The sequence below is a fragment of the Gadus chalcogrammus genome, chromosome 18 (genome assembly GCF_026213295.1).
Source record: "Gadus chalcogrammus isolate NIFS_2021 chromosome 18, NIFS_Gcha_1.0, whole genome shotgun sequence".
NCBI lineage: Eukaryota > Metazoa > Chordata > Actinopteri > Gadiformes > Gadidae > Gadus > Gadus chalcogrammus.
The window spans coordinates 8,171,816-8,197,033 of NC_079429.1; the positions used below are offsets into that span (position 1 = coordinate 8,171,816).

General features: G+C 47.5%; 2 protein-coding genes across 2 annotated transcripts in view; one reads left to right on the plus strand and one right to left on the minus strand.

The window, feature by feature from the left end:
* Positions 1-646, plus strand: part of LOC130371803 (transmembrane protein 150A-like) — an 11,280-nt gene extending 10,634 nt beyond the window's left edge. The window contains exon 6 of the mRNA XM_056577669.1: positions 626-646. Coding sequence (XP_056433644.1) covers positions 626-646 — 21 coding nt within the window. The remainder of the gene's footprint in view (positions 1-625) is intronic.
* A 344-nt stretch (positions 647-990) lies between these two features.
* On the minus strand, positions 991-25,218 carry LOC130371804 (PH and SEC7 domain-containing protein 1-like). Its single transcript, XM_056577670.1, has 7 exons — positions 25,016-25,218; positions 18,722-18,913; positions 17,789-17,869; positions 17,223-17,335; positions 16,860-16,918; positions 15,706-15,795; positions 991-1,079 (listed from the first exon to the last, which is right to left on the minus strand). The coding sequence occupies exons 1-7, from the start codon at positions 25,216-25,218 to the stop codon at positions 1,032-1,034; spliced, it is 786 nt and encodes a 261-aa protein (XP_056433645.1). The 3' UTR covers positions 991-1,031.

The window sequence follows — 25,218 nt, forward strand, 5'->3', positions numbered from 1 at the left end:
TCGTCATGCAGGAGCCCTTTTAAACAGACCTGGTTCCCTCCTCCTCTCCCACCTCCCTCTCATGTTTAGCTTTCCGTCAAGGTATGTCTGCTAGTGTGCCTGTATCTAGTGCGTGCAGATATTCAGGCATTTGTGTGTACAGGTGAGAGTGTGCGTATGTGTGCTAGAGTGTGTCGGGGTGTGTGTGTAACCAACGCACGCATGTGTTTGCTCTCGCGAAAAAGATCTAGGAGAAGCGTGTGGAGTGCGATGCGGCAGCAACAGAGTCGTATCCATGGTGCCGTAGCTATGGCAACAAAGCTTGGAAAGCTAGTGACTTAATTGGCATCACAGCAGCCCTTTGGAGCGCCTATTCCAGAATAGCAACCCTTGACACAGTAATGTTTTCATCACAAGCCAGGCGACTCCTACGTCATTAAAGTTAGGGTAGGTGATTTATTTCAGAGCCATTGTTTTTATAAAATATTCGGTGAAATAATTTTTACATCACGGCAGCAATAAATATATCAAATGCTCTGCCAAAAAAAGAAAGGTACCTGTGGCTGTTGCAGGCCAGGAATAAGCCCATCATTGCATTCATTACATGCCTGTGCGCTAACTGCACGTGACCGGAATCTTCCACCAGGTCAAGCAGAACTATTGCTAAAGCTAGCGAGCTAGTCATGGGTTTTGGGGGAGTGGCTTCGAAGGGATTTGTTCAGTTGGCTACTTTCAAACACTAGCTTACGCCGTTCAGATTGAGTTTGAAAGTAGCCAACTGAAAGTAGCCAAACTGCCTACCTTAGCTTTAATAGGGCTGCTAATAAGCTAATCCATAAGTGCACTCTGCTATCTCTGATTCTGCAGAATCTCCCCCTTTCAATGCGTGTATTTGTGAGAGTGAGAGTAGAGAGAGAGAGACCGAGAGACCAAGAGACAGAGAGACCGAGAGAGATGGAACGGTGAGATAAGCGAGATAGTGAAGAAGCCAGTGTGTGATTGGAGGAGTTGGTAAGAGAACAGGTAGGGACAGTAGACACTAGGGAGAATACTCACAGTGTCCATTGTAGCTTCTGATTCTTGATGGCGTTGTACAGGGCCTGGGGAAGAAAAAAAAAACCTGCAGTTAGACACGATACTTAAACATCGCAGCCAGCACACCTTCAACAGGGGGTTCCCAGTTTGCACATTCAGATAGAACCAATATGGCTGCTCGGGGAAAAAGCGCCATTGTGCCACCCAAGTGCCATTGTGGCACAAATACCTCTTTCATGGGGTTATGCCATTCTCCATCCGTGGTTTAAAATGTACCTTGGAATGCATATTGGCCTTATTACACAGCTTAGTTGAATACTCGATTTCGATTGGTCAATTATTTCTTTTAAGCAGTCATTTGCAATGAAGAAAAGACGTTATGGATGCTTTGTCATCCTGTCTGGGTGTATTTTGCAATAATGACCGGCGCGCTGTTCCTTATCCCTTACTTATCACAGAGGTGTAATAGAAGGGGAATGGTAGAAAAAGCAGGTGCTGCTCATTTAGTTAATGATGGGTCTGTAGGCATGCTCATGGGAATATATATACAGATGCTGCCGTGACTGCTTCGAGTGCTTCGGTTGCTGCGATTATGTCATTATTTCGCCATATTGGAGAGGCGAGGACTGGCCTGTAAACAACAACCAAGCAATCCGGAAGGCCAATGCAGGGTCTATGTATACTATATGTTTATGGGTATGCTATTGCCCATAATTAACATCATGAGATACTGTGTTTGACTCTACCATTACACCTCTGTCATGAAGGTTCATTCTCTAGCCAGTCCACCATTCAGTCCGATAAACAGACAGTAAGCAGACCCCACACAACCATAAACAGACCAAAATAAAAGATCCATAAACCAATAGAGAATGTATAATTGTTGTATAACACCATAACAATAAGTTTTAAAGAAAATCAATACGGGGGGAGGCAAGGATGGCATTGCTGCATGTCTTTGGTTTCTTCTCAGGGAACCGCACCAGACTTTGGGAACATGCGACACTGGAAAGTAGCATTTGTAGTGGTAGCCAAGCCATTTAGACATATTTAAATCTCTCCCCAAACACACACACACACACAAACTCATCCACCCTCAGAGGGACTATGGGATATTCTGCTGTCTGTGATATGGTCCAAGGCCCTGTGTGCCACGAGGCATTTGGAGGGCAGGCATGTGATATGGTCCACTCTGTCTACAACTTCTACTAAAGGCTCAGTTATGGTTCCACGTCGACGCAACACAATGACCACGCCGACGCTTCGACGCAGTAGTGAACCTGTTTGGGTTCCGCGCCGGGTTTACGTCAGGTTTTAGTTAGCAGATCAATCACAGCCCTTGCCCTTACCTCGACGCAAGGCTAACATTTTTGGGAGGCGCACGTCAGGCCCTTGCAGTGGACGCAGGGAGGTTCCGCAAGGACGTAATGGGTGTGTAATTCCCCTTACGCTGCGTCAATGTGGAACCATTACTAAGCCTTAAGACTATAGAAGAAGGATGTGAGCGAGAGAGCGAGGGGGGGGAGCGAGAGATAGGGAAGGTGTGACCATCACGCACTGGTGCCTCGGTGACAGTAGGGGAGATTGAAAGGACACTTGCGGACAGTTCATTGCCACGCCATTCAGTGTCGACAAAAGCGCAGACTCACACCCAGCCCTGTGTCTTTCTCACCAGTGACGCTCCAGCCATCTGGGGAGCGAGAGAGCGGAGTCCTCTACTGATTGAGAATGGCTGGTGGAGAAGTGGCGGATGGGTTTTTGGCTATTTAAATGCCACAGTGTTAATGGGAACTGTTCAACATGTGATTACTTTGGGTTATGGTTTTTTGGTTGGTTGAAATGTGATTTGAAACGGGAGGGGCTTTTCTTGCAGTGTGTCTAATCAGGCTAATTTGCTTAAGTTTTCCTTTGAAACTGAGCCCAGTAGTGCACTTTGCTCGGATTGCCAGAGCAAAGGGAATATTTGCCGGCAATGAGCCACAATCATCCCCTTTGGTTTTAGTTCCCATAATGGTCTATCGATGTGTGATGTATAATCTGGCATCTCCAAGTGTGTTGTGAGCTTATGCTGGTGCATATAAATATGGACAATGAGTAAATACGTAGGCCTTGCTTCTCCTGCAGAGAGTGAGTGTGCTGGAAAGCAGCAGGGAGCTGCTTTGAAACCACCGCCCTTTATCCGTTGTACAAATCTGGTCAGCGGCCACATTTGAGCGTGAACTTGTTAGGGCTAAAAGGGTATTAATCTGCTGCTCCACAAGGAGATCGAGTTCATTCTGAATTGAAATTTTTTTTTTTTTAAAGAATAAAAGGCAATATCAATATCTGCTCTTCCTCAAACTCAAATTTACCAATTTAATTGAACAATTGAGCCGTTGGAAACCAGCATGATTTGGAAAAAGGTGTACAAAATACATGTTCTATCTGTGATCGTACGCCCATAGGGTCAAATTTGTTAACATGCATAATATGTCACAGGACAGTTAATAGCAACTGTAAAAAGCGTCTGTCAAAAGGGTCTTGTAATGACCCCAAAGAGCTCTGTCAATAGGGAGTAATCTACTACAGACCTGGGGAGGGGGGGGGCCCGGCTGATGTAAAGGCGAGGAAGGGGCTTGAATCAATCGGAGCTCCGTACCGCGCTTCCTTGTGCTTCAGGGCCCCATGAGACGCATGGTTGTTTGTCGCCCGTTTCATTCACGTCAGTCGTAGCCCCAAAATGCCGCACCGGTACCCCTGTGGCGACCCCATTACACATACTGTACCAGAGAGCGGTGTGGTCAACATGGCCTGCTGTCGAGACACTCGCCTACATCAACCTCTCCATTCATGCTGTGCCAAGTAATAAGTGTGCCTGTTCTCCTTAAGTAGAGCAACCCAGCAAACAGGCGCAATGGGCCAGATTTAACACATTCAAAAAAAGAAACTGTTCACCCAATGCCCTCGTGGTTTTTTACGCCAACATCTACCACAATCCAACCGCACGACGGATGTACAAAGCAGAAAGGTATTTCATTGACGTTGCATTGATTGGATAGAAAAAAAATTGTGGTGAAAAACGATGGTATGGATTCATGCCACGGCGTCGTCTGTGCTCCCTTTGTGAGAAAACATCAGCAGCCTACTGCAACGCAGGGAGAAACATCCCGAGTTGAGGTTCGCCCTGCTACAGCGCAAGCCTCTTTTGTTCTCGTCTTAAGACGGGACCAGCCTATGCGATGGTGTTGGCGGCGCTGTTCATAAACATACAGTACCTTCTTTCTCTTGCGGGCCTGAGGGTGATTCTGTCCGTCCTGGGCCTTTCCCAGGAGGTCTGGGAACACCAGGGGTTTGAGGGAGCGGGAGCGCGGCGTCCGGGGGTAGCGAAACGGGTCCATCATCCGGAAGTCTCGTCCGTAGCGCACCGAGCAGAGGGAGCGTGAGCGCAGGCGCCCGGCGGAGTGCAGGCTGTTGACGCCGATCATTGTCAGAATGAATGAGGTGCAGGGGGTGGGTGGGGGTGGGTGGTGGTGTGGTGAGGGGGGGGGGGGGGGGGGGGGCGAGCGCGCAGAGCGCTGACTCTGTCCCTCTCGGTCGGCACTGGAACGCCGGCACTTCAGCCACTTATGCTCCAAGTGAAGAGTGCGAGGCGTGACTCAACGGTAACGCGATTACAAAAAACAAAACAAACACTGAGACTGAGAAAAAGGGGGCTTTATTTAGGCTGGATTATTACGCCCGGTTTAATCCAAGGTTGGGCCGCGGGTCCGCGCCCGGTACTGAGGCACGGCGCTGGCGGTTGACGGGGAGGACGGGGAGGAGGGGACTAACAGAAAGCAAGAGAGGACATGTCATCCGGCTCCTGCCTGCCAGTCACTGAACCCGTGTGGCGTGCTGACAGCCGGCGAGTAACTCCCAGCGGCTTCGTCTGAAAAGTCCCACTCAGCGGCTGGAGTGCAGCCGCAGACTGCCCACCTGGTGGTGAATAATTGAGCAGACGGCAATGTATTATAGATGGACGGGAGTGACAGTGACGCGAAGGGGTGCGAAGGGGCTGATGATCCAGGACAGGAGAGTCGGGAATGACGGGTGTCTTTCTGCCACAGGTGACTGGAACACAGCAGGACTGTTCAATTGTCAGATGAGGGAATAAATCCAAACGTCGTCCTCACGGGGGATGCAGAAAGTGAGTGAACGCTGTGCCCCGCGAAGTCTAACTTCCTTGGAGTAGCAGTCGACACGAGTAGGATACACTGAACCCTGCAAGCCCTATAAGGACGCCTTCCCTTCAGCCTAGGCTTCAGGACCAGATGACCCCCTTTTAATGACAGCCGAGAGGTAGCGAACCACTCCAGGCACAGGGATGAACATCCAAATATATATACGCACACGTGCACATTCACAGAGTAACAGATGGCATGCAACACTTAGCCCAATGTGTCGACAGACTCCGAGCACAAAACAGATGGGTGCAAAAGGAGGGAAATGGGGAGGTTAAATGACAGCGCCGAAAGCGTTGCCCGTATATGAAGCCACACAGTAAACCAGAACAATACAAACTACACACACACACACACACACACACAACAGAAACAGACGGGGATGGAGTCAACCAAAGAGGGACAAACAACGCCCACCGCCTACTCAAGAGAAGGGATCTCAAAGAGTGCTCTCAAATGCGTCACTACGTCGGAGACACCAAACTAAAATAATTTAGTAGTAGTGAGAGCAACATGGGTCGCCCAGAGTCAGCTGAGGAGCTGAAATACGAAGGCAAACAAAAAAGGAGCGTGGAAGGAGAAGCCGGCACGCGGCAAGGCGGGGGTCCCGTGTCCTCCAGCACGCTGCCCGGGCTGTAAGATGGATACCAGTCTGTGTTCAAGTGACCGCGCCGACTGTCACGGTGACATCGTTTTTCTTCTTTCCGGCCGCGGTCCTCCACGGTGGAGAGCACAAGTCCGATCCACCTGCTCCCCTGGTTCAACGTCTGTGTTTACGGCTCCGTTGCCATGGGTTACTCCATCCTCCCCCGCTGTGATCCACTTCTCCTTTTAGCGCTTCCCCATCGATGGCTCCTCCGAATTGCCGTGCTTCCAGCCCGGTTTCTCTTTTTTTTTTTAAACACTTGCCGTTTTGCACATGCGGTGGGCGTCGGTGTGGGTGCGCAGGGAGGCAGCGGAGATAAAAAAATCTAGAGAGGCAGCTTTCATCTTCTCCGGGAATCTTTTCAGCCCCCCTTTTTGCTTCGTCTCCGGTGATTCTCTGCCTCTCTCTATCTCGTCCTCACTGCCGTTCCCTCGCTCTGGCTGTTGAGGAGGACTGGCTCCCTGAGTCGCAGTAGAATAAAAATGTGAGAGGAATCCTGCTCTATCTCTCGCTCCCTCGCTGTGCGTGTGTGCGCGTCTCCCTCTCTCTCTCCCCCCTACTTCGTCAATGCACACCTCCCTCGCCGTGTCCCTCACTCCCTCCCTTTTTTCAGTCACTCACCAGCGAATCACACTCTTCCAACTGCCTCGTCTACGTGTACATACACACGGTTACCACACACACACACACACAGAAACAAAGCTTTTTGATACACTCTGAATTGCAATTAGCATTCGATGGCTGCCTTTCAGCTGATGGAGCGAGAGAAAGAGAGAGAGGCTGGAAAGGTAAAGGAGAGCGGACGAGTCACAGAATGACAGGAAGCAAGCCTATTTGTATGCATATATATATATCTACACAAACACACAAACAAGAAATGGGAGAAACAAAATTGTGCTTAACATTCTGCACCACTGCGATTGAACTATGAATAAAACATCAGAAAAATTAGCAGAAGCATCGCTTTTCACCCAAATCCACCCGTCCTTTGGGACGACGCGTGAGCGTCGATCATGATTAGTGTCTTGAGGATTTCATGAATTCTAAAGAGAAGGATCCCACAGCCCCACGGTGCCTGTGAGTAACTACATCACAACAAATGATGACTGGGATTTTGATATCATCATAAATAAATGATCCTTTTCATTCAGCTGCTACATTCAATAAAAACAATAAAACGGATCATATAACATTAATTATAATCATCCTTATCAACAGCACAATTTCATATAAATGATGTGCGCAGATTTAACCACACATCGGCTGGGTATGTGTGTGTGTGTGTGTGTGTGTGTCTGTGTGTGTCTGTCTGTCTGTTTGCTGGGGTTATCACCTGCCAGACCTCAGCTTCAGAAGACAGATGAGAGAGGAGTACTCTCCCGAGAACATATGTCAGTTAGAGTTATTGACTTGGCTATCAGTAACGGGGACAACGGAGCAAGGTCTAGAGAGAAAGGCAGCGGTCCACCGAGCAAATTAATGGTTAGCGTAATGTTGCTCACAAGACCAGATGTACCGGATAAGAGCAAACTTTTTATTTATTCATCATGTAAACATGAGGCTTCCTGGCCTCCAGATTATCTGTTAGATGTACGCAGCAACAATGGAGCGTGGATAGATTGTGTTCACAATCTTCTCCATTAATCATATTTCGCAACACAACCAGCATTATGCATCCTAAATAACTATGCCATGTTTGGACGCATTGTCGACATTGAAATGTCCGCCTTGTTTTTGTTTGGTCCCGACAACCCAATAAAATTAATACTTTGAAAGTAAAGTCACTGGAAAGCTACCGGTAGAGATTTGACCTCTGTCAAGGCAGTACAATACTAAAAGTAAAATCTAAAAATGTCCCAAATATGATAGAGAAACGTGTAATAAAAGACAACAATTTGTTGACCGAAAACGACCTTGGGTTTTGGATTAATGTTTGCAGACCCAGATAACCATGCACTGCGTAGAAATCTGTATGCAGGTCTGTATTACTTGCAATTCTATTAGTTTGAGACGAGCAAAGATATGAATGGCATCTCAGAGGAGAGGCATATTGACATACTTATTGACTGTCGGACAAAATCATTAAATGTTCATGTTGGAATGTAAACATTTTTTAGCGTGTTCCACACTGTATGTCAACGGAAGTCTACGCTAACACTGATAAACGCTTTCCATGTGGTGAAACAGGGTAGAGATATGCTTGCCAACAGAAACAGGCAGAAAATACATCTACGGACATCTGGCCTTCGCCGTCTACCAGGGACCTGAGGAAGCTACAGGCGCGCTGAGGCCAGTTGGCAGAGAGCTGCCATGGTCAGCGGTTGGTGCCTCTCTCTCATGCCTGATCTGAGACTTGTTCACTAGCTTCAAAGACGTCGATGGCCTAGCTCCTTCTAATTAAATAGCTACCCAAAAGCAAGTCACCAGAGGTCTCCTGTATCTGAGATGAGGGAGCAAGCTATTTCATATCGATGCGTAATGGTCAGGTACTGTGGTCTACAGCCGGCTGCCGAGTTTCTGAAAGTAGGGGCCACGATCGACTTGAGCTGAGACGACTTGGACAATTAGCTTCTGGATGTTGTCTTCGGATCAACAGTCTTATCAGTTAACCTCCCTAACACTTCAGAGTTCGATTTCACCAGATCTACTAGGACAGTTCCTACTCTCCTTCTAAAACTAGAGGTTTGTAGGCTTTTTCCCCAAATAATGTATCCAAAACCAAACCAGATTAAAGGAATATATTGCCTTATTCACATGGCCCAACATATAAGGGGGAGAAGGTAGGCTGCCCTATTTCTGAGATGATCTACAATGTTTTTGCTCCAGACTGGGAAGCCAGTTAACTGGGTTCTCAATAGTAATCTTCAGAAAAGCAAAGTACTGGTACCGTGGTATTGAAGAGGGTTATAAGGATACAAGTTAGTGGTGTGTTAATAATGAAATACTGAAATACTGTCCATGGACTCCAACGTTTATCTCTTGGTCAGCAAAATGGCTGACAAGAAAAAATAAAACCCCTTGGATTCAGGGCTATAGATCCAGTCCAAGTTTGAAAAATGCAGAATAAGGAACAATTGTTCCAACATTAAAGGAACAATGTCCTTTAATTACTTTGCGATTTTTGCTGCCAAAATAAATGCTGTTTATTGTTGGACTTCATCATTTTTGGTAGTGAATATGTTGTACCGATTCGATAAAGAAAATGTAAATGTTCTCTCTCAATCTCCCTTTCATTTTCCTGCTGTTAATGGCAGCAGTAGCCTGATTAAAATAAATATAAGGAAGAGGAACTGAGACTTTGGAAGTCCCAGTTTGTCAAATTGAGGAAACGTTTAGCATTTCTTGCCAGGCAGGAAGCCAAACCTAACTAAGAGCCAATCAGAGGCTATTTTCAGTGTTTCCGTATTTGCATGGTAGAAACACTGAATCTGGATCTCCATACGTCTTCTCATGTTGATCTCTGTCCCTCTCTACGGGTCTATTTATGGCTTGTTCCACCTGGCTTCTCTCCCACACACTGAATCCTTGGTTCAGATCTCTCCACTCAATCCCCAATGGACAGTTGAGAGACAGTGAGTTGGTTCCCTCTGATTCTCTTTCTCATCATCATCCAATACCCTGTATTGGATGATGAATAATTGTTTGCGCAACATTCAGGTACAAACTAATGACTGCTTAATGCATGCGATTGACCAGGATTCAAAAACTTTTTGTCTTAAAGTAGATCTAGATTACCTAACTCATTGATCAGAGAGAGAGAGAATGTGAGGGAATATATGAGAGAGAGAGAGAGAGAGAGAGAGAGAGAGAGAGAGAGAGAGAGAGAGAGAGAGAGAGAGAGAGAGAGAGAGAGAGAGAGAGAGAGAGAGAGAGATGTACTCCTCAGACTATAAATTATATTTTTCACATATCCTGTATTTGGTTTGGGCCAAATCTTTCCCGCTTGTGCAGAAGAAAGTATGGGGTTTACGTATAGGCCGGGCAAGTAAAAGAAAGTTATTCAACAAAGTTCACATTTGCTCTTTGGGCTTGCTTCATGGCTTTTCAACCCTAAAAGCCATGCTCTCAGGGTTGAATGCACACTCTGTTCGGTCGATGGTTGCTAATAGTGCCTATGAACCTCTGCTCGTGCTGCAAATTACACAGCATGTGTTAGATTAGTCAGGGATTTTTTGAGGGGTGAGTACTAGACTTGTGAAACCATCCTGATCTCATAAGTTCCCATTTTAGTTTCAAAGGGCACCGCAGTCTGACCAACATCCAAATCGTAGCATGTATTTGTTTAAATAAGAATCGATGGAGTGATTAAAACAATTTTACCTGAAATAGACCAAATAACAATGTTAAAAGATGAACAGAAACTTGCTCTGAAGGCTTAACTCAGAGGAGAGGAAAGGCGGGCATAGATAGCATAAGAGTCACCTAGGCTGATTCCCACCTACCGCTTGCCTGATTCACACCTACACCTTTAGCTTACCTGAATTTGTACAGAGCAGCGGCTCATTTGTTATGATGTTTCACTTTCCCACTTGGCTTGCGTTCACACGGCGATATTCAACAGCGGACAAAAATGAGTAAACAAAAGGCATGCTCGAGCAAACAATGTCATAGTTGGCCTGAACAAATGGAATAACGTCACTATTTATCGAAAAATAATGCATTATTGTCGTTCGATTTATTATGAGGAAAAAGATTGCTCTGGCTGTATAAAAAGACGTAACACACAAGACAATAAAAAGAGTCAAATTGAATTGCACTAAAATGGAAGCAAATCAAAATTGCTTGAAAGTATAACTACAGTTATTGTGATTCTCCAGATGTTGCACCAAGCTGCATATTGAATATGATCACAAATCAAGACAAAGTATAGAAAACAATTTGATGATGCATGCTATAGCCTAGACAGCAACAATGCCTTGAGGCAGATCGTTTTGTCGCCCATTCATTTCTATTCACACAACGTGTGAATGCTTAGCTAACTAGGGCTAAAATAAGCATAGGTGTGTTATGGCCTGACGCGAGTTGTTTCGGTTTGTTGAGTCAGATCTGGTTCTCACTGTTAACAAACCTGGTAATCACCTCAAACACCCTTTTCCCAAAGTAATCAACTGTGCTCTAGGCTAAGAACGACACCACCATTAACAGAGATACAAACACTCTGGGATTCCCACAGCACTTTACAGCTTAGGCGGCTGCCTAAGCTGTAAAGTGCTGTGTCAGTTTATTTTATTGTAAATATTATACAAAAGTATAAAATAATCTAAACTTCATTCACTCTCTGTGTAAAGATCAGGCTGCAGGGCAAGTCTGAGAGTTTGCATGAAAATAAGATGAATATTTACTATAATAGCAAGACCCCCCCCCTGGTTTGACAGCAAACCCCACCACCTTAACTAACACATCTCCAAACACTTAGTAGGGTCTAAACAATCTTAGCACGCACCATCTCCACCACCAAATCCACTGAATGATCAGTGTGAGGCCCAAGTGGCAACAGCAACTGCTAAATAGAAAAGGGAAGACTCACAGATTGGAAACTATGGTAACAGCAACGACAGGCTCATACAGTGGCCGGTTGTTCAAAAAGCCTGATGTCCGACTGCAAATGGACTTTTCACTTTACCGCCACATCATCACCATCTGGTTGACGATAAACACAAAACACAGCCAAGCCCCGAGAAGCATTTCTTATTCTCTTTTTAACTAAGGTCCCAGACGCCAATGCATTATGAAAAACGAGCCACTGTTCCAGACACTGGAACAAAAGCTAAATATCCCAGTGTTTGCCTTTGTGAGATGAAGATGGATAGAGATAGAGATGAAGCCATGCCCAAGTGTGGTTTACAGATAGAGATCTGGCAACTCCCCTCCTCTATTCAAGTATTAATAGGAAATATATCAGTGATCTATATCAGAGGAAGCTTCCCTTGTCTGGGTAAAGGGTTGGTAGGACCCAGTGGAGACCAAATCTTTTTTACAGATGCCGACATTGATACAGACTTGTTAACCTCCTGTACGGTGTGAAGAGATTGCACATAAAATTCATTGACCTTAAAAACACAACACAAGTAAGTTATTCATAAGCCCGTCGCTTTGCGATTGGACACACAATTTGGAGTTTTGTTTTGTTTCCATGTAGTTGGAAATGTCAATCTCTTGATTGCAAAGGCATATTGCATACCCAGCAAGAACTTTAACCTTATCAAGATACATGAGCAGTTTGAATACATTTTTCCATAAATTAACAACAGTGGTTAAGTTAGAAAGACTTCACAAATCACACGTTAGGGTTCACAGATGCGACTACATCGACATGCAGGCCCCTGAATCAATTTGAAACAACCAAGAATTGCTCGATGCACCGATTTAAACGTTTCGAATCGGTTGAGTAAAGCTTAAGCCTGATATCAAGACAGTATTGTCAACAGATTTCATTCCGTTTCCCCCAAAAAATATTTATTTCGAGTGATCTGTTTGGTCGAAAAAATCCATTTATTTTGAGCGATCTGACATTTTTTAATAATCTCAAAATAAATTACGTTTTTCAAAATAAAATTAGGATAATCAATACATTTCATGACTGTCCTACACAATTTACAATAGTGAGGCTTTTGTCCGCTGCTGAATGGTCGAAAAATATTTCTTTTGTGTTAACATTCAACAACTATTAACCATCTATCGGATTAAATCATATCACAACAAATCGTACCGGATCCTGAGAGCATTGAATCGAATCATCGAATCATAACGTTCCATCTTAAAATGGATCGTCCCTGAATCATTCGTAACGCATGTATCTAAATACGTATCGGATCATCCAATAAAGGAGAGATGCACACCCCTAACGTGTACAAATAGATGAAGACCGAATGATTTGATTCCTTCACCATTTTCGACATTTTCGACCACTCAAGCTCAAACGAGGCCTCCCAATCAGGAGGCCTTTGCATCAAACCGTGACGATTTTGTGGCAGTCAGTAGACCACGGACATCACATCGTCACAAATGACTCGCAATTTGCTCCCCTGCTAGGTTGTGATCTGAACAATCCCTCGATCTGGTAGGGTGAGGTTGAGTCACAGCCACATGCCACGGGGAATGCTCACCAACAGGGCGAGTGGAGGTCCAGGTTTTGGCAGCCTTACGCACCAAATACCCCACGGACACCAACTTTGTTTGTCGTTCTTTTATCTAGGCGAGCTTCTGTGAGCGCGTGTGCCCTCTTTCTTTACACAGGACTACGAATCAGGGTCGTGTACCAGCGAGATATTTTACAAGTACACTACAGTAACAAGTCGACAGCAATGCTGGTATCGAAGTTCGAGTGAAAATTTACGAAAGATCGAAAGACTGTGGGGAGGAGCTGTCACACAGGGGCCTTGCTAGTGCCACTGCTTGTTATTTTACAGCTCACCAGGCAGACGATTTCTGCTCAAGCATGGGAGTCTCTGCAGGTAGCCTGGCCAGGTGTCCTTGTCCCTCTGAGTACAGCCTCCCCATCTGGCAGACTCTAAAACGGTATGACATACTGGCCAACTAGCACACAGACAGGACGCCAGCACAGTGTTTAGCTTTGCTTAACGTTTCCAAAACGAAGCAGCAAATCATTTCCATTTTGTATACAAATGATTTGCCCTGCTCCAGGTAATACTATTGTAACAGAAAATGAATTGGCCTGTACTGTACTGTTATTACATTTTCTGCTTGATTCCATAAAAATAACTGAAATAATACAAAATATTGATGACAAAGCGTCAACTCCAATAGCAATATGTGCTTTAATCAGAGGGATAAGACCAGTGCCTCGATTTTTAAGTGAAATAAGGTTTGATCCTTTAGGAACAACCACATAAATAGAATACAACTGAATGAGTAAAAACCGAGCAACACCAATCAGTTTTCAACACAGTAGTCAAGATGGCCACCATGAGATGAACACATTTCCTTTCTTCAAAGGTGTACTTGTAGGGCGTTGTGCTCTTTCGGAAATCAAAGAACCCAAGACGGAGGTAATGAAGGTGAGGGAAGAAAGATCCCTTTTTTCACTCTAAGTGACGATGAAGGGAGAGCCACCCAAGGGACACAGCGGGGAGATGAGAAAATTAACAAGTGACAAGAAAAAAAAAACATGTGCATCGTCCTGTAGTGCACCACGCAGAGAGGGAGGGGGCGAGGGCTGTATGAAAAATTTAAATGTAGCATTCTGGGCTAGCTATGCAGTGTGGGTGTGTGTGTGTGTTTGTGCGTTGGGTCAGGGAAATGTGAGCCAAACAGAATAGAGAATTAAGAAAGAAAGAAAGAACGAAAGAAAGAGAAAGTGGTAGAGAGAGAATAAGAGATGGGGGGGAAAGGAATCCTGTGTCCCAATTTACTAACCGCAGCAGTAAACCCGGTAGCGCACAGATGAAAAGGTTTTTAAATGGGAAAGGGAGGAAATGAGTGGAGGAAATGAGGGATTAGAGGAAATGGCAGGAAATTGCACGATAAGGAATGTTGGTCATTTTGGAGCCGAAAGTGATATAGGGATAAGATGATAGAGGAAGAAGAAGAAGAAGAAGAAGAAGGGATGGGAGTCACTAAATATATATAAATAAACAAGATGTCAAGATAGTGAGGAAAATTGTAAAGGTAAAAGCAGGGAAAGGCGAAGTGAAGAGATGCCTTTGGGGGGAGGAAGAGAGGGAATGCTATAAGGTATACAAGAAGGGAAGGGAAGGGAACTTGGGAGATGAAAGGAAAAAGGGATGAAAAGAGGAGTCCTGCTTTAAGAAAATATCAAAAGGCAGAAAGCCAGGGAGCCGCACCGACTGCGAGTGTACAGAGAAGGCTGATCAGCTTTAAAGAGTGAGGGAGAGAGTGCGCATGAGGCCAGAGGGTGTAAACACAGCGGGTGAGACCAAGAGAGGAAGTGTGAGGGAGGGAGAGCAAGTGTGTGTGTGAGAGAGCGAGCGAACGAGTGCGAGAGCGAACGAGAGCAGGGAAACAGTCAGAACTGGTGCAAAGCAGGATTTAACCGACTGTTTCCGGATCTATACGGCACATTAATAAAACAGCCACCAGGTCGATGGGCCTGCTTCCCCGGGTCTCTCACTCGATCGCTGGGTTCGCGGGGTGCATGTTTGGTTTTGGGAGGACGGGGGGGGGATGGAGTAGTTTGTGCATAAACACGGCCCCCGCCTTTCACTCCGGTAATGAATTCTAGCCGGTCCCACCGAGGGACGCGGGTCTCACGTCTCCCCCCCCCCTCCTATGAATTATAGATACGGCCAATTACAACCTGTTGACTTGTGTACCAGCGGCTCTGGCGGCGGCGGCGCTGACGGACTGTTTCGCCGGGGAAATGAACGCCATCACCATTAGGGCCGCACGGGCAGGGGGTGCCACAACGGCCCCAGCGGTTGATTAGGTTATTTCCTCCCCCACCGCCCCCGGCCCCTCCCGCCCCACCTGCGTCTGATTGGTCCGGACCTGTTGTTGTCTGAGGTCGACAGGGTTAAGCTAATGGACTGATCTAATAACGCTAATCCAAACGAACACAGATGCCCGGAAGGGGGGGGGGGGAGGGCCTTGTGTTTGGACGACACAACAACAACAATTAGTCAACAATTACTAATTGTTGACCCCCAGGGCTGAGGTTTACGAGGAAGTGGAGGTCAACTGATTGGAAACCCCTGGACGACAGAGGTGGGTGACAGCTGGCGTGAGTCCACACACACCAGCTGTGTGTGTGTGTGTGTGTGTGTGTGTGTGTGTGTGTGTGTGTGTGTGTGTGTGTGTGTGTGTGTGTGTGTGTGTGTGTGTGTGTGTGTGTGTGTGTGTGTGGCAAGGAGTCCTATTGTCACTTACTTTAAGAAGGTCTTTCGGAAAATCCTGACCGTCGTTGAGTCCCTCGAGGTTGCCCACGAACTGCGAGCAGGACATCCGCTTGCCCAGATTCTGAGGGAGACAGACAACACGCGGAGGAGGTTTCAATGTGGCCGCCGCTCGCACACATCCACTCACTGCCATTTAAATCTCAAGGGAGGGAGGCAAAAGACTCAACATCCAACTCCCAGTGCACTATTTCCTGTTGAAATCGTATTACACAGAGGGGCCATAAGGATGACAGGGAGACGGGAGAGTTGTTTTGAACAGAGTTGTTACGACTGAGATACATAAACAGCGTGTGTCCCGGTCCCGTTGTTTAAAATGAACGTTATTCCAGTGAGAATGGAGGCCTGCCATCCTTGTCTTGGCGTGAGTGACCATGACGAGGAGTGTTGTCCTTCCCTAGTTCCCAATGTCCCAGTCGGGTCCCTCGGTCTTTCGGTGGGTCAAAGCCCCGCGGTACGGCAGCTTCTGGACTCATTATCACAATTATAAAAAAAGGCCAACAGAACACATGAATCCGAGGCCGTCCTTCATCTCCGAAGGGAGAGAGCGCTGGTTGTTAAACTCAACCTTGTGTTTTTTTTCCTCGGTTACAGCGATGATTTAAATGGCATTTCTCTCCCGTTTTTTTCCAAGCAGTGCCTAAAACAACCAAGCTTGATTTTGAGCAAAAGTTCAGAGCTTTCGTCCGATCGCCCTTCGAAGGACCTGTGCTTAATCACTCAGACCGGTAGCCTAGTAGCCGTGGCGCAGACGCCGATGGCCTCAATTCGGCCTACCAAGAGGAGGCTTTGACTGATAAAAGTCCTGATTTTTAAGGCATGAGGGCTGATCCCAGATCAGCTGATGAAAGGGCTCTTGTCTGATATAATACATCTAACTGTCTCCATCTATATTTAGAACTGTTGCTTGTCTCCAAAGTTAATGAAAATAGCTTCTCTGAAAAAATCTGTTCTCTTTTTGTTTTCGTATTACCTGTGCTCTGTCTGCACTACATGAGCCAGTTACCGTGCCCCACACACACACACACACACACACACACACACACCACACACACACACACACACACACACACACACACACACACACACACACACACACACACACACACACACACACACACAACTCACTTGGCCGTGTAGATCCGTATTGAGCAGCATGAGAGCACAGGTCAGAGTGTGAACTGCATCTAGAGGACAAAACAAGAACTTCATTATGGGCACTGCGCCATTTCCAAAATTAATTAACTACAGAAAAAAATGACTAACGATAAGTGTGTATGCGGCGACATGGCGATCATAGAATGGGCCCCATTCACATGGCACCCACCTTGGATCTATACGCTTAGCTGGGTAGGAAACTGAATGCATGAACGCTAGGTGGATAAAGACCATGGGAGGGAGTTTTTTCTTGTCACTCCTATCCTGCCAAGAGCAGGATAGGAGTAAACCTGCAATGACGTGCACGTTTCCTTCCCCTGTATCTATCCCCACCTTCAGACGGTATGATGCCCGGGTTGCAGTCAAGGTATCTTCTTGAAAAGTGTGTTAGCACCCTCTCCCTCTCCTGTGTCTCCCCCATCAGCGCAAACTGCTTGAGGAACGCTCTGTCGGAGGAGAAACAGAACCCGGCCGCGCGGGAAGTAAGGCGTCACTCAGGAGATAAGCACATGATGTTTCATTGTTTTTTTTCCAATGGGACGTGCATCTCTGCTGTTGGTTTTTTTAAGAATTAAGAATAGGCTTGATTTTATTTGTTTAAATAGATGTTGTTAGGTGGAACAGCATGAGATACCAACGCATTGGGTTCACTCCCTCATGCAAAGCCAGAGTTGGCCTCTAGGGAGCGGCGTTGTCCTGCATGTACTGACACGAGAGCCCCCGAGTGAAGCGAGGACCAGGACACTCCAGTTTTCAAACAAGGCCAACGTGTCTCTTAAGGGTCCCAAAACTTTCTTAGCAAGAAACGACCATTTAATGAAGGCCACTTTAACAAACCAAGGCAACAGATTCACAGGCGTTTTCAATGTCGAACCGCTGCGTAGCCCACCAGCACGTACCGTAAGGCCATGTCCACCGCCAGCCCTTTGAAGTCGAAGAAGCTGAGGTACTCCGCTGCCACCATTCGGCTGAAGTCATTGCTGTAGGGAGAAGACATTTGTAGGTAGGTCAGCAGGCAGGCAGGGAGATAGGATGGGAAATTATGATAAAGCGATGGAATGAGAAACGGGAAGGAAGAGGACCAAAGGTGGGACTTTTAAAAAGACACATTGGGGTCTCAATCTTGTCGTGAAAAAACTAAAACAAAACTATCTCCCAGTAAGGAGCAAACTCATTAGTCGAACGTTCGTTATTATCAGTGGGAGCTGACGACTGATTGGCTGACGAACAGATCCAGCTCAACAATCTCATTACAACCGATTAGAGCAACACACAGCCAGTCAGAATGTGGAAATCACGGCAATTTTCAGATTTCAATTTAAGTTAACATCTGGCAATTTCTATCCCATTCAGCTGTGCAAAATAATGAAGTCATAACGAAGACAAAAACAACATCTATCAATATCGATATTGGGATCGGCCTAAAGCAGCTTATGAGAGTATCTGCCAGGGGATGAGCGATCTGTCCGACCCTATAAAAGAGTCCAGTGTGAGAGTCCATACGTCACCAGTTAAAGGTGACATATAATACCAACAGGTGAGAGTGTGATTAGCCGTCACAAGCCGTTTGGAAAATCGGCCCCACAAGTGGGCGTGTCCACCTAGATGTATGACGGACAGATGAGATACGTCTGCTACAGTCCACCGGGGAGGCTGGTAGACTGATCTATCCAGCACAGCTCTAGGTGGACACGCCCGCTTGTGATGTCAGAAGAGGTCGGTTTTAAAAACGGCTTCTAACGACTCATCGCACTCACAGCTGGTGGTATACTATATCACTCATAGCAAAACGGGGTCGCACACGCCTCCTCCCAGCGTACGCCGGCGCTCACTTCTTGCTGAGATGCCGTGCCACGTCCGACTTGCGGAAGCCGTCCAGCTTGAAGAGGCGCTTGGCCAGCCGCTTGGCCGCCTCCAGGTCGGCCCGGCTGCTCCCGTTGGTCAGCGTCTCGCTGGTCTCCAGGCCCAGGCGCTCGCTCAGGTCCTGGTCCAGCTCCGTGTCCGTGGCCAGGCGGGCCTTCTCCCTGGAGGGATAGAGGGCGGGAGAGAGAGAGAGAGAGAGAGAGAGCTTTGGTGTTGTTGTTTTGAATCTTCTGTATGTATCTTATATTGCTTTGGCAACGGGCCAGTGTCCGTTTTCCTTGGGGGGGGGGGGGGGGAAGAGAGAGAGAGAGAGAGAGAGAGAGAGAGAGTCGATGGATAAGAACAACATAGAATAAGATTCTACATCAGAAGAGAGTGAAGGTACATGTTGGAAGGAGGTCAATGAGGTTGATTGGCCTTAATCACTAAAATGTCATAACATTCAAACTTCTCAGCTTATTTCCAGGCTGCATAATCCACATATACATCTCTCCATTATGCACGGTCAGAAATGATCCTGTTATTTAGCCATAAACACTATTTATTCTTGCAAATATTTAGAAGGCGTTTTTCTGTTGTTTTGATATTGACCCAGATTCCCAACATATGAAAACTGGAAGAAACATTTACTGTTTTTTCCTTTCCGCATTCCCAGTTGTGTGGGGTCGGCTTAGCTCAGGAGGTAGAGCAGTTGTCTTGTAACCGAAAAGTTGCTAGTTCAATCCCCAGCTCCTCCTAGAGTGTTGACGTGTCCCTGAGCCCCCTGACACTTAACCCTAACTGCTCCTGACGAGCTGGATGTCGCCTTGCATGGTTGACTCTGCCGTCAATGTGTGTATTAAAAACGAAGCAAGTCGCTTTGGATAAAAGCGTCTGCTAAATGCCCTAATTGTAATTGTATACTTACAAACTAATTCCCAGATTTTTGGGGGTGAATTGATTTAATGGAATACCAGCGATTTGGTGAACAATAGATGATTTATTAAGTAAATGTTGGATGGATGAATGGAAAGATGAATTTAAAGACAAAGAAGAGAATACGATATGGCGGAGCTCATCTAAAACAGCAGTTTATAATGTAGCAGTAGTAGAGACAAAATATTCCGATGGAAAACAAGCACTGTTGTTATTTTTTAGGAGCTAGAAGAAAAACGGAGGGAAATACATGGAACGAAACAAGGATGCAGACAACTTCGCCAGACGTATACGAGAACAAAACCACGGCAGTTAAAGCAAAACTATTCAAACAACGTCTTGCTCAGCACAGGACGCAACAAGAGCAGCTTCCACAGCTTTCTATAAAAACACTACTAACTTCTGGCAACACACTCCAAAATATCTCTCTCTCTCTCTCTCTCTCTCTCTCTCTTCTCTCTCTTCCTCTCTCTCTCTCTCTCTCTCTCTCCTCTCTCTCTCTCTCCTCTCTCCTCTCTCTCTCCTCTCTCTCTCCTCCTCTCTCTCTCGCTCTCTCTCTCTCTCTCTCTCTCTTCCTCTCCTCTCTCTCTCTCTCTCTCTCTCTCTCGCTCCTCTCCTCTCTCTCTCTCTCTCTCTCTCTCTCTCTCTCCTCTCTCTCTCCTCTTCTCCCCTCTCTCTCTCCTCTCTCTCGCTCTCTCACTCTCATCCTCTCCCCTCTCTCTCTCCCTCTCCTCATCCCTCCTCTATCATCTCCCTCTCTCTCTCTCCCATTACAGCTCATTAAGCTGCCCTCTGCCGCATTAGCGGTTCGCCAGCGCTGAACTGCATATATCTGAATTATGCTGTGATAAATTATTTACGCACGTTATGTCATCTGGAGCCGCAGCGCAGCAGCAGCAGCAGCAGCAAGCTCTTCTGGGTACGCCGTTATGCGAAGAGGTCCTGGAGTTCAGTTCTATTCAGAATCATAATGGCATTTTCTTTCTTTTTTTGGCTGTCGCTCAACACAGTTGGAAGGGCTATGTGACCATTCCAGCAAAAGATCGTATTCCCAAACGGGGGGGGGGGGGGGGGGGGGGGTGTTGAAAGAAGCAGTGCTTTTGAAAGACAGAAGCACTGCTGATATGTCGGATCAGTATACAAGCAAGGGGGTGGAATATAAAAACTCTGCTCCGCTCAGTAACAACAGACCATAATCGAGCCTCCTGTTGTATGACGACGGGAAAATCCCAGTTGGGCAAACACAGCAGCTAGCTTCCCAGACCAAGATACAGTGAGGGCTGATAAGCAGTCGAAGAAGGTAACAATCAATTCCACAGAGCAGGTACAGCTCATTAGGGAGCGCAAAGTAAACACACACGAAGCATTTCCCCCCCCCGCCAGGGTAATCATTGACTTCAGAGCTCCTTTTGACGCCCTTTCTCTTTCGGTTCAGAGCCTGACATGCTACGTTTTTCAACACCGGTGTGCGAGCGGTTTGGTGAACCTAAATTCCTCAGCAACCCGTGGTCTGCACATAACGCAGGGAAGAACAAGCAGCCGATCAGAACCGACGAGGAGCTGTACCGGGGGCCCCCATGGTACCTGCCCTTCCGCGAGGCAAAACTGTGAGCGTTTCACACCTGACTAATCCTTTTCCTCCTGATATCCACATCCGACGTGTGCTGTGGTGCGGGAAAGACAGGCTCATTATGGAGGGGGAGGGGGGGGGGGGGAACAGCTTTGGCTCGAGGCTTCTGTTGTTGTGCTTTACCTACGGGTCGATGACGAAGCCCTGACCGGCAGGTACCTCTCTTCTCGCCCCGCTGAGGCCCCGGTACAGCAGAACACAGGGGGGGAGGAGGAGGAGGGAGGGAGCTCCTCCGCCCTTGTACCACGCCTACTGGAGCGCCGTGGTCTGCCGCTTCCTCGACCGCCACCTCCTCCTCCTCCTCCTCCTCCTCCTCCTCCTCCTCCTCCTCCTCCCGCTCTCCTTCCGGCCCCGTAACCCGACCGCCTGACTGCGGTGACGGCGGCGGTCCCTCTGGTGGCGTACATCGCGGCGGAGTGCCACGCGACTGTGTGGTGGGAAACACCTGTGTGGGGGTTTGGCCCCCCCTCCTCCTCCTCCTCCTCCTCTTCTTCGTCCTCCTCCTCTTCTTCTGCCACCTCCTCCTCCTCCTCCTACTTCTGCGCTGCTCAGGGCCTCCAGACTTAGAAGGCACTCCTGTGCCACCGCTCAAATCGCACACAAAGACGGGAAAGGAACGAAAAGTTCCCCTTTCTTTTCAGCGTCCACCCCTGCGTTGGCCGTCATCGGAGATCGCGCTGAACTCCCCGTCTTCGCCCCACCTACCTACCTACCCATCGTTCTCCTTTCGGTGCTGGATGGTCTCTCCCCCTCTCTCTTTCACTGAGTAAACTTCGGCGCTCTCCCCCGCTGACCTTGGGCTCTGAGCTTAGCAGGAATCTTGGCTCGCCTTAGCCAAACACCAACCACCTCCCCCATCTGAATCAACTCTCTCTCTTTCTCACACACACACACACCCACACACACACACACAAACACACACACACACACCCACACACACACACAAACACCCCCCCACACACACAAATGAGTTCCTGGTGTAAACTCACAGAGCATAAAGAGAAGGGAAACCAGTATGCCAGGGCTGAACAGTAAAACAGATTTAATCTAAACCAAGAGAGTAGCCATCTCGTGTAACCATCACTGACAGATGGCTGGTGGATTAAAGCGTGTCCAACCACCCCCCCCCCCCCCCCCCCCCACAGAGGGGCAGGGCAGGTGAAAGGGTGTGGTTAAGAAGCACCTGTTGAGGGATGCCTCTCCTGTTTCACAGATCACACAATGCCAGGGGGTCCTGAGAGAATTCAGGACCCCCCTCAACCCCCAGACTCAAAGTCTGGTCTGGTCCAATGGGCACTCCAGCACAATGGGCTTCTGTGCCAAAGCCCGAGCCATCCCAAAAGAGGGAGATGTGGGTGGGGGGGGGGTTGAGTTAGGGAAGAGATGAGGACAAATTCCGACAAAAAAAAAAAAAAATCAGAATCCCATGGAACGTTGTCTTCCTGGAGAGATTACCCTGGTGTACTACACGCATTCCAGGATGCCTTTGCTCCATGCTCCGGCCAGTCCCCCCCCTCTGCCCCAGGGCAGAAAGCAGAACTGCAGTGCAAAACAATAACCTGACAACACCACACCCATGAGTCACAGCAGTCCCGGAATCCCTTATCCAGAGATCCGTCAGATACGGCGGTTCTGAACCAGAAATGGGGTTGCACTCGCCTTGACCACTAATAGGCAGTACGAGCGTTGGTACTGACGGGATAAGTCTGCTGGCTAGGTGGTCGTCATTTCATTAGCTCTTTCCCAGCCACAAACAAAAAAGGGTATCCGTTTGAAAGTGGAAAGTAAAAGGGTAAATAATATCACCCAAGTTGATGATGATAATTATTCAGGCTGTCACATGGTGTTTTCGAAGGACCACGTCATACAATGGTGTGTGTATTATACTCTTGTTTGCTGCGACGCAATATAAACAGCAATATTTATATATTCTTTACTCCTATTTACCTGCAGCCTACATCTTCGCATGTGCAAAGTCATATTAGTAGGTGTTGTTCTTCTGAATACTGTCTCTATTTTGGCCAGCATTATGTGCATGGAATCACTATATTAATCATCAGTGAGACAAAACTGATTGGAAGTCCTTGTGAGCTGTGGTCCTCTGCTGCCCCCTGGTGGCTTGGGGAACACAACAAGGTGACCCAGTGAAATCACTACAGCTCTGCAGCGTTTTACCACATCAGGTTAAGACATAATTGTGCAATTGTTGTGTAGTTGATTTTCTAACAGAAGATTATAAAATATAAGCAAACAAACACAATACTTTGATGATAGTACAGTACCTCGGACAAGAGATACATTTGAAAAAAACTGTTGCATACAGAATGAAGTATAAATATTAAAGCAGACCGAAGAAAGCCCCACTCGACAAAAGAGTCTTGATAATTAGTGAAAGCAGAGCTATCTATATAGAGAAATAGTAGCATTAGCGTAGTATTCCCCTCACGAGAACACCTTTGGGTTAGTATTTTGGGCTTGGGTGGGAGGAGCTAGGGACTGGGGGATTATGGCCGTGTCTTTGAGAGGCTGTTGGTGAAGGTGAATGTCTTTCTGCAGCCATCTGCGCAAATCACCTCAGAAGTCGTCTTAAAACTGTACGCACGCATGCACAAGCACACACACACAGGCAAACATATACACACTCAACCAATGCACTTATGCAGACACGTGCAGTGCCCAGAGAAGTGTGGATGAAATGCAGGAAGAACAGACACACACACACACACACACACACACACACACACACACACACACACACACACACACACACACACACACACACACACACACACACACACAGGCACACACACACACACACACACAAACAACACACACACACACACACACAGCAGCCAGACACCAGCGGGACGGTGCTGCGACCTTCACTCCAAACTGCTCCTGTTCCGATATAGCTACTGCAGTGCAGCCGTCTGTACGGGCGGAGGAGGCCTCATTAGTCTGCTGACTGGATGTGATCCATTAGCGACGCACGCCTCACCTCCGAGGGAGACAGGGGCCATCACCAACCCCCTCATCATCACCAACCCCCCCTCATCATCACCCGAGCCGCAGAAAACTAATTTCCGTTTACAAGTCCAGTTAGGGTTTTTTTTGGGGTTGTTGGGTTTGTTTTAAACGCTTTGAGGAGTGTCCGTGAGGTTAATTGGTAAATTGCACAACACAGCCAGACGTAGTTTTACGATCCGTAACGGCGATGGTGACTTCATGCAATAGCAAACGGCTTCAAGTGCTTATCGCTCGAGGAGCAAAATTCGATTGGCTATCGACCCCTATCTACCCCTAACCGTACATGAATTTGTATCATAACTAACACACTCCGCTTGTATACAAACAAAGATAAATACAGAGTGTGTTTCATAAGTATCAAAGTACCCTCCTCAAGGGCGAGCCACCGTGACAGACATGTTGAAGGTCCCATATCATACCACCACGTGTGAGTGTGATTAGCCGTTACAATCCGTTTTGACAACCTGCCTCTGCCTCACAAGTGGGCGTGTGCACCTAGATCCGTCTACCAGCCTCCCCGGTGGACTGTAGCAAACGATGCACATCTCTCCGTCACTCATCCAGGTGGACACGCCCACTTGTGATGTCAGAAGAGGCTGATCTTCTGACGGCTCATCACGCTCACCCCTGGTGGTACAATAGGTCACCTCTGCACCCGACGGCCACGCCCTCCCCTCGAGCCCCCTCTCACCTGGGCAGGAGAAGTTGCTGGACCAGCTGCTCCCGAGCTGCGGTCCGGGGGTCCCGCCGCGCCGGGGCGTGTCCTCGGACCCTGCTCAGCCTCTCGCTGGAGGGCGCCCGCGTGGCGTCCGAGTCGCCCGTCACCGTGAGCGCCGAGTCCGACAGGCTGGGGCGCTCGTCGATGGCGAGCGGGGCCAGGCTGAGGTGCGCCAT